The 15,607-nt window shown below is 36.0% G+C and overlaps 1 protein-coding gene across 1 annotated transcript in view; it reads left to right on the top strand.

Moving 5' to 3' along the window:
* Positions 1 to 2,935: 2,935 nt before the first annotated feature.
* The window catches only part of MS3_00008869 (uncharacterized protein), a 53,912-nt gene continuing 41,240 nt past the window's right edge, over positions 2,936 to 15,607 (top strand). Inside the window, exons 1-2 of the mRNA XM_012942026.3 lie at positions 2,936 to 3,443; positions 4,396 to 4,524. Coding sequence (XP_012797480.3) covers positions 4,471 to 4,524 — 54 coding nt within the window. The 5' untranslated portion in view covers positions 2,936 to 3,443; positions 4,396 to 4,470. The remainder of the gene's footprint in view (positions 3,444 to 4,395; positions 4,525 to 15,607) is intronic.

Genomic DNA, 15,607 nt, shown 5'->3' with positions numbered 1-15,607 from the left:
TCTGCCACATATGCAACATTCTGCATCAAGACAACTTCGGTTTCACAATCTATCATCAAAAAAGCCTTGCTAAATTAATAAATTCACTTAGAATCAACTTCCAAACTTACCAGGTATTTAGGCAATTGACAGAGACCTATTGGTCGTCGCCGGAACCCGGTGAAAACATTTACTAAGTTGTTGACTAAATCAGGCCCAGAATAAAGATTCTTGGTTAAAGGCGTCTCAACATACTGAGCTGCACAACCGAACACTATTCCTAACTTGTTAGGCTTCTTGGGATGGAAGACAGCGTGATGGGGAAGATACGAAATTCGTTCATCAAAGTTGATATTGTTTACTTTTTCGTCATAATCTCGTTTTATATGCCGAGTCATGGCGTTCACATAGTCTTGGAGAAACTTCGTATCCCGAATAAGTCGACCTTTCAAACAGCTGAGTCTACGTTCTGTTAATTTCTTATTATAAGGTAACTTGTGTTAGTGCCTCCAAGGCAGAGCTATTTGATAGTGCCGATTTAACCTTTGCACTGAATTTGATAAAGAGCTGAATGCTATACGATCTTCCACAGACATCGATGGAGTAAGACTAAATGGGTCTTTGAATTCAGTTGAATACAATTGTTCAAACTTATCCTCTAGTAAACAATATTGGCTCACCGAGAAATCTATGGCCTAAAGCCATTGTCGAACACGTAAGCTATGACCCTGATGGACGAGTTCGTACAGCAAAGTTGAGAACAGCGAACGAAGGAATCGTTCGGGATGTACGAAAACTATACTTTTGAAAGCCGGTTATCTGACGGTGAAGACGACCTAGGACGATAAACGTGGTGTGCGTTTCGGGGGAAGTGTAAAGTGTGATCGATAAACGAACCCATTAATGATAAAGTGAAACTGCCATCATCACATTAACTTTCTTTGACCCTGTATGACTGTCTTGTTTATTCGCCAATCACAATTTTATGTTCATTATAAAACAATATTCGCCTTGTTGACCCATTTTTCCCATCCTCTAGTTACTGTTCGGTTTGTTACTTATGTCTCTGTTTTTCCCTGTGTTAACAGACTGTACTGTTTGTTTTGTATACTAACGGTGTTAATTTACGTTCCAGAAACAGATAAAGTTTATCAAGCCATATAGCTTACTTGTTCTGACTATGGCTAAACCAAGACTCTGTGTTCGACAGTCCACAAAATAACTTAGAGTTACACCTGTAGACAAATTACTTCCTACACATCTTTTAAATTTTTTAAAATTTTCATATACCGCATCAACCTACACATTAACCAGGCTTACACATGCGTTGTAATATATCTTCTCTGTCATTCGAATTTAATAATTAGTAGAACCGTCTTTAAAAGTTTTCACTAAACCCATCGTCGTCATTGCTGTGCGTATTTAGTTTTATGAATTGATCTGTCGTATTAATTGACAGATTTGGGTACCATCACACTGCAGTAGTACGATATTTAAACTATAAGGTAGTTCTCGGTCAAACCAATTTCAAATCAAAACTCCGGAGCCTACTATTAAAATTAAGACTATGTAGAAGAATATTTTTGAATTGCAATTTGTAATATAATCAGGCAGCCTAGATTCCTTCGTAGTGGGATTAGGCCCTAACTACATAATCCTTTAAGCTGAATACGAGACAATATGGGAAATAGATATTCAACATTTAACACGGAGAAAAGCCCGACGATGAAGGCAGGAAGAATGAATTAAATTAATTAGAATTGATCGGACGGCATGGCTCGGCCTTGCAGTCGTGGTAGATCTGTACAACTTGCTTCTACTCATATTAAATATATTGTTCTATCTCTAGCCCAGCCTGAATTTGTTTTCCGTCATGTATTGGTAATTGGTACGATGCAATGAATCAGTGTAGACAATCATGTGACTTCCACGTAAGACTTATGGATTATGCAGCCACAGTTTGCTTTGACGAACAAGTTACGACCAAAAGTCCTGAAATTGTTGACAATAATAAAATATTTTACTCCCCATTCTTGTGCACTTGCCGTTGCTTGCTCCAACCACGATATATGTGTACACTGGTCAGTGGTAGGCAACGTAAACATACCTAACAAAGTGGATGGATTTGAGCCAGGTTATTAAATTACAACTTCAACGAACAAACAAAAATTCTAACACCGCCTCACCCTTATTTACCCTCGCGAAAAACTAACATTTCGACCCACTCACAGAATTTAGGAGGCTGGGGTAACATTTAATATAGTTACCATCTAATTCGAATAAAATCTGCATACTAAGAGGGTTGCTGTAATCTCGACGACTATTTCGTCATTTCTTCGATGCTTACTAAAGGCCTAAGGTATGGGGAAATGCGTTCCTAGACGTGGTAGTAAACCCAATTACCAAAGATTCTATATTTTCAGTAGCAGTACATGACTAACAGATAGTAAAGAGTAATATTATGTTATTCTTTGTCGAGAACGAACAAATTCCTCCTTACTTTAGTATGACTGACTTGCTTAACATGGTTTTGATCACATTACCATAGCAATGATTACAATCAACTAAATATATTGGTGTTTTGGCCGACTGTCCTAGCTTCCTTACTTGTGTAAATTTGCATCCATTAAAGCCTGTTTTACAGCAACAATGCCATTTTGATTTTCCAGTTAGGCAGTTATCCATTCCACTTCCGGTCAACTGAAAACGAGCCATTTAAATACTTCGTATAAAAATATTTTGGGAAGCATATCAAACATGCACAACTATAGTGGTAGCCTGAATTTTAAAGGCACAGTAGAGCAATGTCAAGCAATATCAGGAAGTCTGATATTATTACTGTTGATAACTCACCTTCCTAGTTTTTCGCCATCATTATCCTACAAGTCACAAATACTGGTGACATTTATGAATGATCGATCTGTTGGAGTTGAATGAAAATAATATGACCTGATATCTTACATCGATGTCACACTCCTCAGTTAGTACCTGACGGTGCCAGTCTGGTCGCGCTTAAAAGTGGGTCGTATAGAATAAATGCTAATTATAGGCAACAGCATATGTTAGTAAGATCAGGATAGAGAAAAATAAAGATGAAGCACGTTTCCATGATCCCGTCCATGAAGTGCAACAGACTGAAACTCATTGTTTGTCACTGAAACCGATGAGGCTGAGTAGACTGTCTTACCTTATCGATCCTTCGTCTAACGCCGAAACTGTTCATGGACCAAAGACGTTTAATTCCCCCTACTATTCTGTAGGAAGTATTCAAATATGGAACCATGTTGCGTGTTTGGGACTTAGTTTTTGACAACAATTTGTCCAATGTGGTACTTTATTCTGTATGACATTATTCTATTTGAGTGTAGTGTTTGTTCAAGTCACGATGTTCTTGTATTAAATCAACATGAACTATGTTCAGCATGACATTCAGCATATGATCTGGATAACTTATTATTTTTCATGTATGTGATTTCATTTTAATTAATAATCAAAATACGTGTACAGTCAACATAAAATAAGCGTATTTTCTACTGGGGTTGTCGTCATGTTTTAGGTTTAATAAGTCTTCATTTGCTTAAGTATTGGTGTTCTTACTTCGCGTCGTGGGGATCGCAGTGTTTCCTTCTTTTTACATGTATGAGTAATAAGTGATTACGACATAAAAACTAGCAACGATCTGACATATCACTTAGCCAGTCTCTGGTTAGGATGACAGATATTTCAGGTTTGATGACGCTTGAGTGTGCAACACTGTTTTGATTGGAAGACGTCAGCCCAATCAAAACGGAAACCAGGTTTGAATGATTTCGTAGACATTATGTCAATTTTGTCGATATATTGAGTAGCATTTGGTCGAAGCTGGACGGTAGTTGCAAGTGATACTTAGAACAGTGTACCCTCTCGTGATCTGTGTAGAATGTGAGACTGGACGCATTCAAATAGAGTTTGTCCAGTAAAACCAATCAAGACATCCAAGACAGAATTACTAATTTTGCGGACTTAATTATCGTACATTTAATTCAACAAAGTCAAAAATCAAAGCAGTTTATTCAAACTTAATCATTCAGCACACAGTGTTTTTAACACAAAGTAACTAGTAAGCACCTGAATAACATCCACGACATTTGATGAATTTATATTACACATCCCTAAGTAATGCTTTTCAGGTATTCTTTGCAATAGAAGTTAATATCTGCGAATAATGACATCAATATCAAGTTCTTGAGCATACTAGACGCCCGGTCTCAATCGTAAAAAATGTTGAGTTAAGGATGACAAAAACTGGATGTTGTACATTGCAAATCAATGTTTTATTGCTTCATACATTGTCATTGCCCCTTTGTCTCTATTCAAAAAAGTAGCACGATATCGCGTCCCAAAGTTAACATCGAGTTGCTTATCTATGTTCATTAGGATTATTACTTTCCAACATGATCGTCTTTAATGTGCTAACTACTCGGTCCTCTACGGGCCTTTCCCTGAGGCAATATGAACAATAAAACACGTGTGGTTATATACAAGGGAACTATTTACAAATATAAAGTAAGTCCATCATTTTGCTTTCATTCAGTCATTCAACATTTTATGTCTTGGAACCCATTCTATAGGTTAAAATTGCAAAGTCTGATGCACCTAGTTGACTAAAAAATCACCATGCTCATGTTGAAAATAGATTCAGTATACCAAGGGAAACAAACATGTAAATCCAAGGGATGAAACTTTCTGAACCTCATCACTCACGGATTTGGTTTTAACCACTGTTAGTCGTCTCAGGGTTCTGGAGCTTTAGTAAGGATCACTGCAGTAGTTCAGTCATATCCAAATTTTTACATCCTGTTTTTTAAGAAAAATGGACTTTAATAGCTGCCTCACAATGAAACGATAGTCCAATAATGTCATGGGATTTTTACTGTCAGTGGTTTTCATGCTACCTGCGAAGTTATCATTGCACAGTTTGGAAAGTCGTAGTGCGTTGAGCTAAAGCGAGTTAAGGTTTGTATAAGACGGTGACGAAGTAAATACTACCGATCATACAGAACATTTGAAGTACAGGGCATTCTGTTGATTAGTGTTTGATAATCAGATCAACTAACTTACACTTGTTATGCTAATCTAGACTTGTTTTAAGAATTTCGTCTCATATTCTATAAAAATGAGTCCACATCCTATATAAATGGCTTCCAAATTTTGTTTTAATCGAATCATAGATGAAAAAGCTATTGTTCTTTGGGGATCACTCCGGAGTGATCTTTACCAGGTAAACAAAATAAGTAAAGAATGAAGTCATGCCACAGTGATCCAACGGAACTTTTGCACGTAAACTGTCTATCTATCTAGCAAATGTCCGGCGCTCTAACGGGGTTGGTGGACACGAAGGGTCTACCTAGGGGAGTTGGAAAACCCTGATTCAAACTAATGGTGCACATGGGCTGACTTCAGGATTCTGAGGGAACAAATGGCGTATGAACCAATCGTTTATCACCGGCTACCATGGGACTGAATCTCCTTACGATGCTCCACTGTCTTATGGATCAGACCTTTAAGTCGAAGGCTCTGGGTGTGGCCCCCTAAGAAAACCACGTGTTTCGGCTTGAGCACCCGAGCAGTATCACAGCCCTCACACAAATCAAATGAGTTTTGTGTGGCGCATATGTATCTGTTGCTCCCTTGTACCAGTATTTATGTGTTCAAATAAATAAATAATTAATCCAACTCGACTTCGCTGAGGTTTATTGCTAAGGTGACGGTTGCGGATCAAAAAAGGTATGTAGAATAAACGAAATTCCTAAATGTCTCTCAGAGTACAGGCACGTTTGATACAGGATATCAATACTGAAAAATCATACAAATAATAGGTGGACGGTCTCTGAAACGACAACAATCTTACGATGATGATATTATTGGCAAGGTTTCAAGAAAAAATACAGTTATTCAATAAAACCTTGAATCTTTGCAAACTCTACCGGCTAGAACATGGGTAAAAATAATAAGCTGATGGTTCCTCGTAACAACTCTAAAACTGAAATGAAGCTAGCTTTGTGTAACAAAAGTTTGATTAATTAAGATACTTAGTAGGTAATTATTATTCACAAGCCACTATATATTTATGGTTATTTATTGATATACATGGTGTCTTAAAAGTAAGTATTCGCAAACTCTTCATCATCTGACTAATAAGCGCTCAAGACGACCAAATGAGCACTAGACGTATCTGTGTGAATTCCAAGTTATTTTAGCGCCTTTTGCTAATGTTAGTTGGTTTATCTGACAATAGAACTTCCGTCTCGAACCATTGCGAATAACAACAATTTAGGTTGGAGCATTTTTGTTTCTGCATGGTCAACGTGTGAACCAATGCACAGTTTCTGTCTAAACCAACTTTTTAAATAACCCAGAGACCATAGAAAGTAATTTCTATCAAAAATACACCTTCCTGCAAATTCTAGAAATCTTATCCTGAACTATAACATTATCTCTAAAGTCGGGCGCTCTATTTTATGACCGACAAATTTGGTCTTTAATAGCTGCATCGCCATATTACGATATGGACTTGATTCTCATAGACTTTATTGGTTCTAATCTGAAAGTCTGCATAGTTTTAACAAGTGATATATATATATATATATATATATAAAGCGCTCCTTAGTTTCATATATCTTCCACGAAAACAAGTTTTTTAGTTTTAATATTCTAAAGAGTCTAAAACTAGAAAAATAGCAACTGTGTGGTGTTATTTGAACCGCTCTTCATTGTTAATGTCTATCTGGTGGTTGTATTTAAAACCACTATCTTTTTAAATAAAATGATTTTTTTAAAGTTCATGATTTAAATAAATAAACTTGTGCTCATTAGGCCAATAAAATATTAGCTACTTAAAGGACTGATGGCTTTGATGTCAAGCTTGTGTGAGGCTGCACTACTGAAGAGTTCCAAACTATGACAAAATAACTGTCCATTGCACTGGTTTTTATGAATTTATTTTGTACAGTGTTTACCTAGAAATTAATTATGTTTAAATGGTCAGTTAACTAGGTAAAAGTTCGACAGTATTACCTATGTTATAGAAAATAGGATCTATCAAAAGCCTTTACCTTCTCAACAATGTATATATATGCATATGTATAACATCTGAATATTTACCTCACTGAATAATATAATTTCTGGTAGAGTACTCTCAGACTATCGCCAATGTGGTCAGTCTATTAATAAGATTATTTTGCCCATTAAATACCTTACGCCCAATATGACGTTTGCTGATTGTTATTAAGCACCCTGCGCAGCAGTTCGTTCCGTCCTAATTTATGGAAGTGAAACATGGCCAGTAAGAGTAGAGGATATCCGTAGGTTACTAGTATTTGATCATAGGTGTCTTCGAAATATTGCTCGTATATCCTGGGACCATTGAGTAAGTAATGCAGTTGTTAGGAAACGGGTACTAGGTAAGGATGGCAAATAAATTGATGACGTAGTGAGACTTCATCAGTTGAGATGATTTGGACATGTGTTACGTATGTCCAACGACCGACTGCCTCGATGTGCGATGTTTTGTTGTATAGGAGTAGATTGGAAGAAAGCTAGGGGTGGCCAGACCAAAACATGGAACAAGTCCATGAAGTCACTGACAAGTGAACTGAGTCATATTGGTAGGTGTAGACTACCTTGTTGGGGACCGCGAGATGATAGCAACCGATGGTTAGAGACCCTGAATGACATGGCTCGAAACCGTTTGCAATGGCGCAGGTGCATCCACTCTTTGTGTTCTCGCAAATTCTAATCTGTATTCTTCATGTCCCTTTCTTTTTCTCTTTCCAAATTTATTTCACTGGATTATACTCCTAGAATAACATCTTCAAACCCTGATTTTTCTGATTACAGCTCATAATTTTACTACATCTAGCACTACGGGATTTGAATCGACCACTTCATCTCTGTGTTAATGTGGTGTGGCAACTCGAACGGATGTACGTACGTACGAAGTTCTATGTTGTTACTGACTGACTAACTGAACCACCCTCACCTAAGTCTATTTAATTGAATCTGAATCTGAAAAAGTTACTTGTATTTGAACTGTTTTAATCATCTAACCGTTGTTTGGTTTTAAAGATACTAATAATAAGAATTTAGAATATCAAATATAACATTTTATAATTCTAATTTTTTTCAGTGTTAAATAGCCACATAAGAATTTTTTTAAAGCAAATGCTTAGTAAGTTATAATTTGTGATTTTAAAGTTTTTCTAACAAATTCAACACTCTACACAATAAAACGATTCATTAATATCTAACAGATTTGTACATTATTTAGTTATTCACACCTGTTACTCCCAATGGAGCATAGGCTTCCGACTAGCATTCTCTAACCCATAATAAGTTTAATTTCAGTAAAATGTTGTTATGGTTTATGTATCATAAATTACTTATCCTATTTTTTATTGAACTTTAAAATTCTTGTGTTTCTTTTGATGTAGTCTTACATAAATTCCAAAGAAAACATATTTACTAATCGAATAACTACTGTATATGGTCTAATATCTCTTTTTAAGTCATCAATTTTGTGTAAGCTCTATGTGCTTAAAGTACCTCTAAATAAAAAAACCCACTAAATCAAATGTCTGAATAAAACCAGTTTCTTATGATTAGACAAAATTTAGTCCTACACAAGTAGTGAACATTTACCAAAAGTTGAAGCATATTTACGATTTAAAAATAATGTTTTTATGTTGACCGTCAAACTTAACAGTGAGCGTAAGTTCATACTAACTGATTGACATTTACAGGATCATAATGACCGATGGTTCATCTTCAAATATGTGTTTCACTCCGTAAACTGTTCCATTCTCCTCGAATATTACTTATTGACTATACACTGACTACAACTACAACAACCACTAATATTAGATACAATAATCGCGCGAACCGCAAACAGGTAGTTTCTACCTACCTATCTACATGAGTCAGTTCAACAGTCACTTTTCATGAACTTAATGTCATATCTTAGTTTGACCACCATTTACTTCCCTGCAGAATACTCCTACACGAGTCATTATCGCGTTTCACTAGCTCATTAAGTGATTCGCCATTCTTACCCGGTGCTCTGAATGAGATTTGTGTGGGGCATATGTATCTGGTGCCCCATTGTACCAATATCTGTGTTCAAATAAATAAAATATAATAACTCTGAATCCAGCCTCAAAATTGCTAACTCGATAATCTCAACATTTATGGACAACAATTTGAAGACATCTGTGATCGAATGCTAGTAAGCTATAAATATCCCCTGTTTTTGAAGACCACGTTTCACACTGGAAAAAAGAACGGAGCTAGCTTCTGAGCAGTATAATTGTCATTTGGTTGAGAGACGAATACCTACGCGAGAGGTGATTTAATTTTGTAAAAATTAGTCGAGATTTAGTCCGACACCAACCCACCTGGGCTAGTGAGACTTTCAAGATAAGTGGAGTGCTTTACACACTCAATTATTTTACTCCCTATCACAAGCTTAGCTGTTGATGCAAATTAATCCTGAAGCAATATCTTTCATTTAGTGGGAGCGAAACGCATCCGAAAAATGCTAGCATTATTGCCTACAATGATCAGAAAACTCTTCATTTTTTCAGTATTCTCAAACAGGACTATGTCATCTGCATATTCTAAGTTCACAGGAGATTCTTCTGGCATAGAATCAATTCCTAAAAAGTTAGATAATCAGAATGTTATCTCAAAAATATTTCAAAATTAAATAAAAATAGGGAAAACTGACAACCCTGAAGAACACCACTTGAAGTTGACAATTCCTTTGACAATTTACCTTAAGCTTTTATTCAACCATTGGTGTTCCAGTAGAGAACCTTTAAAAGGTCGAATATGATGATAATAATATAATATAATAAATAATAGTACATAATAATAATATTTCATAAAGTTAGTCATTTAGAGGTACAGGGAAGTAAGTGGTTTCTACGACTGAGAAATATCATAAACTGGATAATTCTAATCTCAATTAATAAAATAATCACAAGCATTATAAGCAGAGATGGAAGGTGGTTGGAAGGTAGCATTGGAGTCCAGGACGCCCATTTCCTCCTATTTGTGACTCGTCAGCTGAATGTACCTGCATCTCAGACTTGATGTTCATTCTGGGACTCGAACTGACAAATAATTAAGATATATGTTGAGTGGTTTACGTCAAATAATCAATAAGTGATGACATTGTGTAGAAAAAAACATCAGCTGAGTATACTTGGCAATATTTGTTTTACTGATATCATGTTTTTGTTACTGTTGTCAGATAGAGTAAAAACTTTACAATTAAAACAAATTATATGTTTGTAAATATATTTTTTGACTGAATGATTGACATTATCATATTACCAATAATAATAGTACTATTAATTTGTTTAATAACTGGATTCAGGAGTCAATTAGAGCTACACCACCATGGAAAACCTGGAAGTACTGGACGGTCATTTCATCTACAAAACTCCTTTTTGATTATAATCATCGTTTTCTCACAAGAGGTATTTCCTGAATTTTTAGTGAGAAGACGTGACCAGTGGAGTTCAATCGGGTCTGTTGTGAGATAGTAACTCATTGGTGACAATGATGGACGGTGGCGCAACTTCGTGGATTGGTTGAAATTAGACATTAACACCGTTGGATGCCGGCTCAATGGTCTATAAGTTAAGCATTCGGGCTCAATACTGATATGTCCTGGGTTGGAATCTCGCATGTGGGATCGTGGATGTGCATTGCTGAGGAGTTTCATACTGTAAAAAAAGGCCAGTCAGTGCTTCCAGGTTTCCCTTGGTGGTCTAGATTCAATTGACTCATGATCTCAACTACTAAAATTACTATCATATCTACAGAACCACTTTCTGAATATTGATTTATTGTTTTAAACTAATTCACCGTAAACTTGACGTCAAGTTTATGTATGATTGATGGTCAATGTCGAATTACTAATCAAAATAACATACTGTTAATGATTTCTTCCAACTTCTCATTCTTTATACATTCATTCCTATTTTTATTTCATAATTTGTAGTTTTGTATAAAACAGTGACAAATGTTTTCTATTTAGTGGATTAGTTTGATAATGTTGATAAAATGATCCTAAATGTCATACATTTTGATTATATTTGATAACTTTAAATAATATCAGCATGAAGCTTTGTGAAGACTATTAGCTGGACAACTGTTGAAAGTTCGGAAATATTGGACAGTTGTTTCATCCTAGTATTAGATTCCTCGGCAGTGTGCAAGTGGTCTGAGTCATGTTGGTAGGTGTAGACTACCTGGTTGGGGACCGCGAGATGATGGCAACCGATGGTTAGAGACCCTGAATGACATGGCTCAAAATCGTTTGCAATGGCGCAGGTGCATCCACTCTTTGTATTCTCCCAAATTTTGATCTCCTTATTCCTCATGGTCTCTTTTCTCTCCTCTCAAATTTATTTCACTGTATTATACTCTTTAAGTAACATCTCCAAACACCATTCTTCCAGATTACTGCTTATACTCTTATTACCTCTACCACTACGGGATTTGAATCGACCACTGCATCTCTATGCTAATGTGGTGTGGCAACTCAAACTGATGTACGTACGTACGAAGTTCTACGTTGTTACTGACTGACTGACTCCACTGAGGAAGGTCAGGCATAGCTCCTTCAGTCACACGCGCAAATACTTAATGTTCAGACCATTGTACTTGAATCTAATAGTGTGCAAATCTAGCTTCAGTCAATCTATTATATCACACAACCATCTCCCATTATTTCTGGTGTATACCTTTCTCATATATAACCTAAACAGTTAATTAATCAATCGTCACGAAATTGACTTGATGATGGGATACTGATGGATAAATCTTATTTACGTCTGTTATTCCCAATGGGGCATAGACCGCCGACCAGCATTCTTCAACCCACTCTGTCCTGAGCCTTCCTTTCCAGTTCTATCCAATTTTTGTTCATTTTTCTCATGTCTGTCTCCATTTCTCGGTGTAATATGTCCCTTAGTCTTCCTCTTTTTCTTTGGCCTTGAGGATTCCAAGTGAGGGTTTGCGTTGGTGACGCAGTCGCGTGCTTTCCTGAATGTGTGTCCTATCCACTTCCAGCTCTTCTTCCTGATTTTTTCCTCCACTAGAATCTGGTTTGTTTTCTCCCACAGTAAGTTGATACTGATAATATCTGGCCAACGGATCCGAAGTATTTTACATAGACAACTGTTAATAAACACTTGTATCTTCTGAATGATGGCCTTCGTAGTTCTCCAAGTTTCTTCCCCATATAGTAGAACTGTTTTGACATTAGTATTGAAAATTCTGACTTAAGTGTTAGTTGAGTTGTATTGTTTTGAGTTCCAGATGTTCTTATATTTTACTGATGGATAAGTAAAATATAAAATATTTATACTAAGAAAGTGTAAAATAGAATTTTACAAACATCATATAATTCTTGCTTTGTTCATTCATATGTGTTGCGACCTTTTTTTGTCGAATTAAATTAATCAATAAGTTTAGTTTTAACATTATTCAATAGAAATGTGCTGTGCTTAATAGTTGAAAGAAATGTAACTGATATATGCTAATTAGAGTAAGGAATTTCAAAAGTTGGTTAGAACAATCCAGTTTAATCTTATCAAAGAATATATATATGTTTACATAGACTTTTAAAATTCGTACTAGTCTATCATTACAATCGTTTTAATCAAGAAGTTCCACAATAGGACGAAACAGCCGTTCAGTGCCTCCAGATTTTCCATGGTGGTCTAGCTTCAATTGACTCATGATCTCAACTATTAAATTTAAGTAGTTGTTTACACAAAAATGTGCCTGTCTTGTGTTTAGTTATTGTCTTAAAATTTTCAGTCGTAGTACATGGAGCATATCGATGAGCTTCAATGAATGTAAGCTGATTTCTGGACAATAAGAAAACTGTTATTCCAAATGAATAAAATATTGGAAAAATAATAATATTACCAAGATTTTACATAGCTAGTGAATATATTTATGTCTTCGTTTCTGTTTTGAAACTTTAAAGATCTCGTCTATATGGCTATAAAACATTCGTTTCCTTGCCCCCAAATGCTCTGGTACGGCTGACAGTGGAGAGAGTTAGCTTTCCCTCTCGAAATGCTATCACATAGCCACGTGCATACAACCACTGTCAGGGAAGTCCTACTTAATGCCTTCTCGCACCACGGTTGTTGTTTGCAAAAAAGTCCTTCTAAGTAATTATTTAGCTTATTACAATTAACCCCTCCCCTTCTACTCACTTAGTTAACCATACGACACTATTTTCGTCAATATTTATAATATTATAAATTAATGTCATTGAAATCATGAACCGATCTAAGTTAGACCACCACTGAAAACCGGAAAGAAGTGTTCAACTATTTCGTCCTAGATGCACCTTAGATGCCATTGATGTTCTGCATTGCCATATATTGTTCAGCTTGGAAAAGGGTAAGAAGTATGTTCGATGCTCTTTTCTAAACTATTCTTCTGCTTTGGATTCTATACCAAGACAACTTTTACTTAACAAGTTAATCAGCGTCAACACTGACAGTTAAATAATCAACTGATTATGTTCCTACATCTCTGGAAAAGAACAATACACTATGTTTGGAGGAAATTGTTCAACGTCTCTACTGTTCCATGAAAATGTGCCACAAGGAGCTGTTCTTTCACCTCTTCTTTTCTTTTTTTACTGCATGATCTGCCATCTTCCACAGAAAACACTTTTGTGAAATATGCGGATGATCTCACTGTATGTATGCCTATCCATTCCTCTTTACATCGCATAGAAATGAATGAGTTTTTATCCCGTATTGAATGGTGGTCTGTTGTTAATGGTCTCATACTTAATCCTTCTAAATATCAAGCTGTTAACTTTAGCATGAGACATGAATAGCACCTAAACACCATGTTGGGATCCCATAATGCTTGTACCATTGGAGACTCTTTGATAAACACAGTGTCGAAGATCAGTTATTTTGGTGCTACCTTTCCCTCTGATCTCTTTTGGTCTTCTCATATTTTACTGTTACCGCAGAAAGTTTTCTATCTGACTTACTAAATGAAAAAAAACTGGATGCTTTCGGGATTACTCGACATTTACTCTTACAGTTTGTCAATTCTTTCATGTTACCTATTATCCCTTTCCAGGCTTTTGAGAAAAGACTGCTGTATTGCGGAGAGTGCTGAAGGCAGTTTGCAGGGTGTGTGGTGAATCTTTTGGGGTCATTATTAATATGGTTGTGGATAGACATCTGAAGTCTTGCAAACTCCTGGCAGGTGTTATCTTATCAGATACTAATCATCCCCTTGATTCATATCTTTCTCCTTGTATATCTTCTGGTAGAACGAGACGTCAATACATTAAAATCCATGCACGCAAGCGAAGGTTTAAGAGTTCTATAATACCTTACCTAGCAATAATACTCTGTGACGAATAGGTTGTTAAAGTTGACATAGTCAATAACCTGTATTCTTAAACATGTTTCTAGTTGAAAAGATGTACAGAATCAGATCTTCTTTTCACTTTTCCGCTTTTTATTTTGTGTAAAAGAAACTTGTTGAAATACCTCGTGCTGAGGATTCCATATTGTACCAAAATATAATATTGAATAAAGTCATTAATAATAATAATAAGTATGAATTCATGGGTAATGAACATTCATGACCCCATCGCAGTGGATTGAACTCATCCATTTCCATCTCATGAGTGAGCACAGACTCTAGACTAATGAGTCAGCATCTATTTGTGTACTGGTCTAAATATCAGTGAAACTAGTTTAAGATCTTGGACCGATCGATGTTAGACCACCATTAAAAACCTGGAAGCACTGGACGACCGTTTCGTCCCAGTATGGAACTCCACAGCAGTGCGCATACACGATCCCGCTCGCGGGATTCGGACTCAGGAACTTCAATCTCACGCGCGAACACTTAACCTACTAGACCACTGAGCCGGCATCCAACGGTGTTGATGTCTAGCCTCAACCAGTCCATGAAATTGCGCGAACATCTTCTATTGTACTGAGGTTGATACCTGCCCCTACCCGACACAGATTAGCTCCACTGGTCACGATCTAACATCAATCGGTTCAAGATCTCAATCAATAACTTAATAATCTCCACAACCCTATACTGATAAAAAGAGCTAGTTTAAATCTTATCAGTTTCATTTTACATTACACTAAAATACTTAAGAAAAATTTCTTTCCTGAACAATTAATGTGTAATCCAATTTTTACTTACTTTTCTCTACAATCGATTATAGACAGTGATTATACGTGATTGGTTCATTATCACGTTTCATTTTTCTCTTGTCCTCAAATAACCTTTAGGTCATAAACACAGAAAATGTAAAATTAAACTTTATAAAGGTCACTTATTCATTGTTAATCATAGAATCATTAAAAGTATTTCAATTGTTGAATTAAATTGATTTATTGATTTAAATGCAAACATGATATATGATCTTTGGATAGGTTGTCTCTATCTTGTATCATACACAAAAAAAACGGTCTTTCCACAGATTGAAATCATGAGTCAGTTGATGCTAGACCACCATGGGAACCTGGAAGCACTGGACGTCCGTTTCGCCCTGGTATGGGAC

This window comes from Schistosoma haematobium, chromosome 6 (genome assembly GCF_000699445.3).
Source record: "Schistosoma haematobium chromosome 6, whole genome shotgun sequence".
Lineage (NCBI taxonomy): Eukaryota > Metazoa > Platyhelminthes > Trematoda > Strigeidida > Schistosomatidae > Schistosoma > Schistosoma haematobium.
This window is presented reverse-complemented; position numbering and strand designations above follow the sequence as displayed.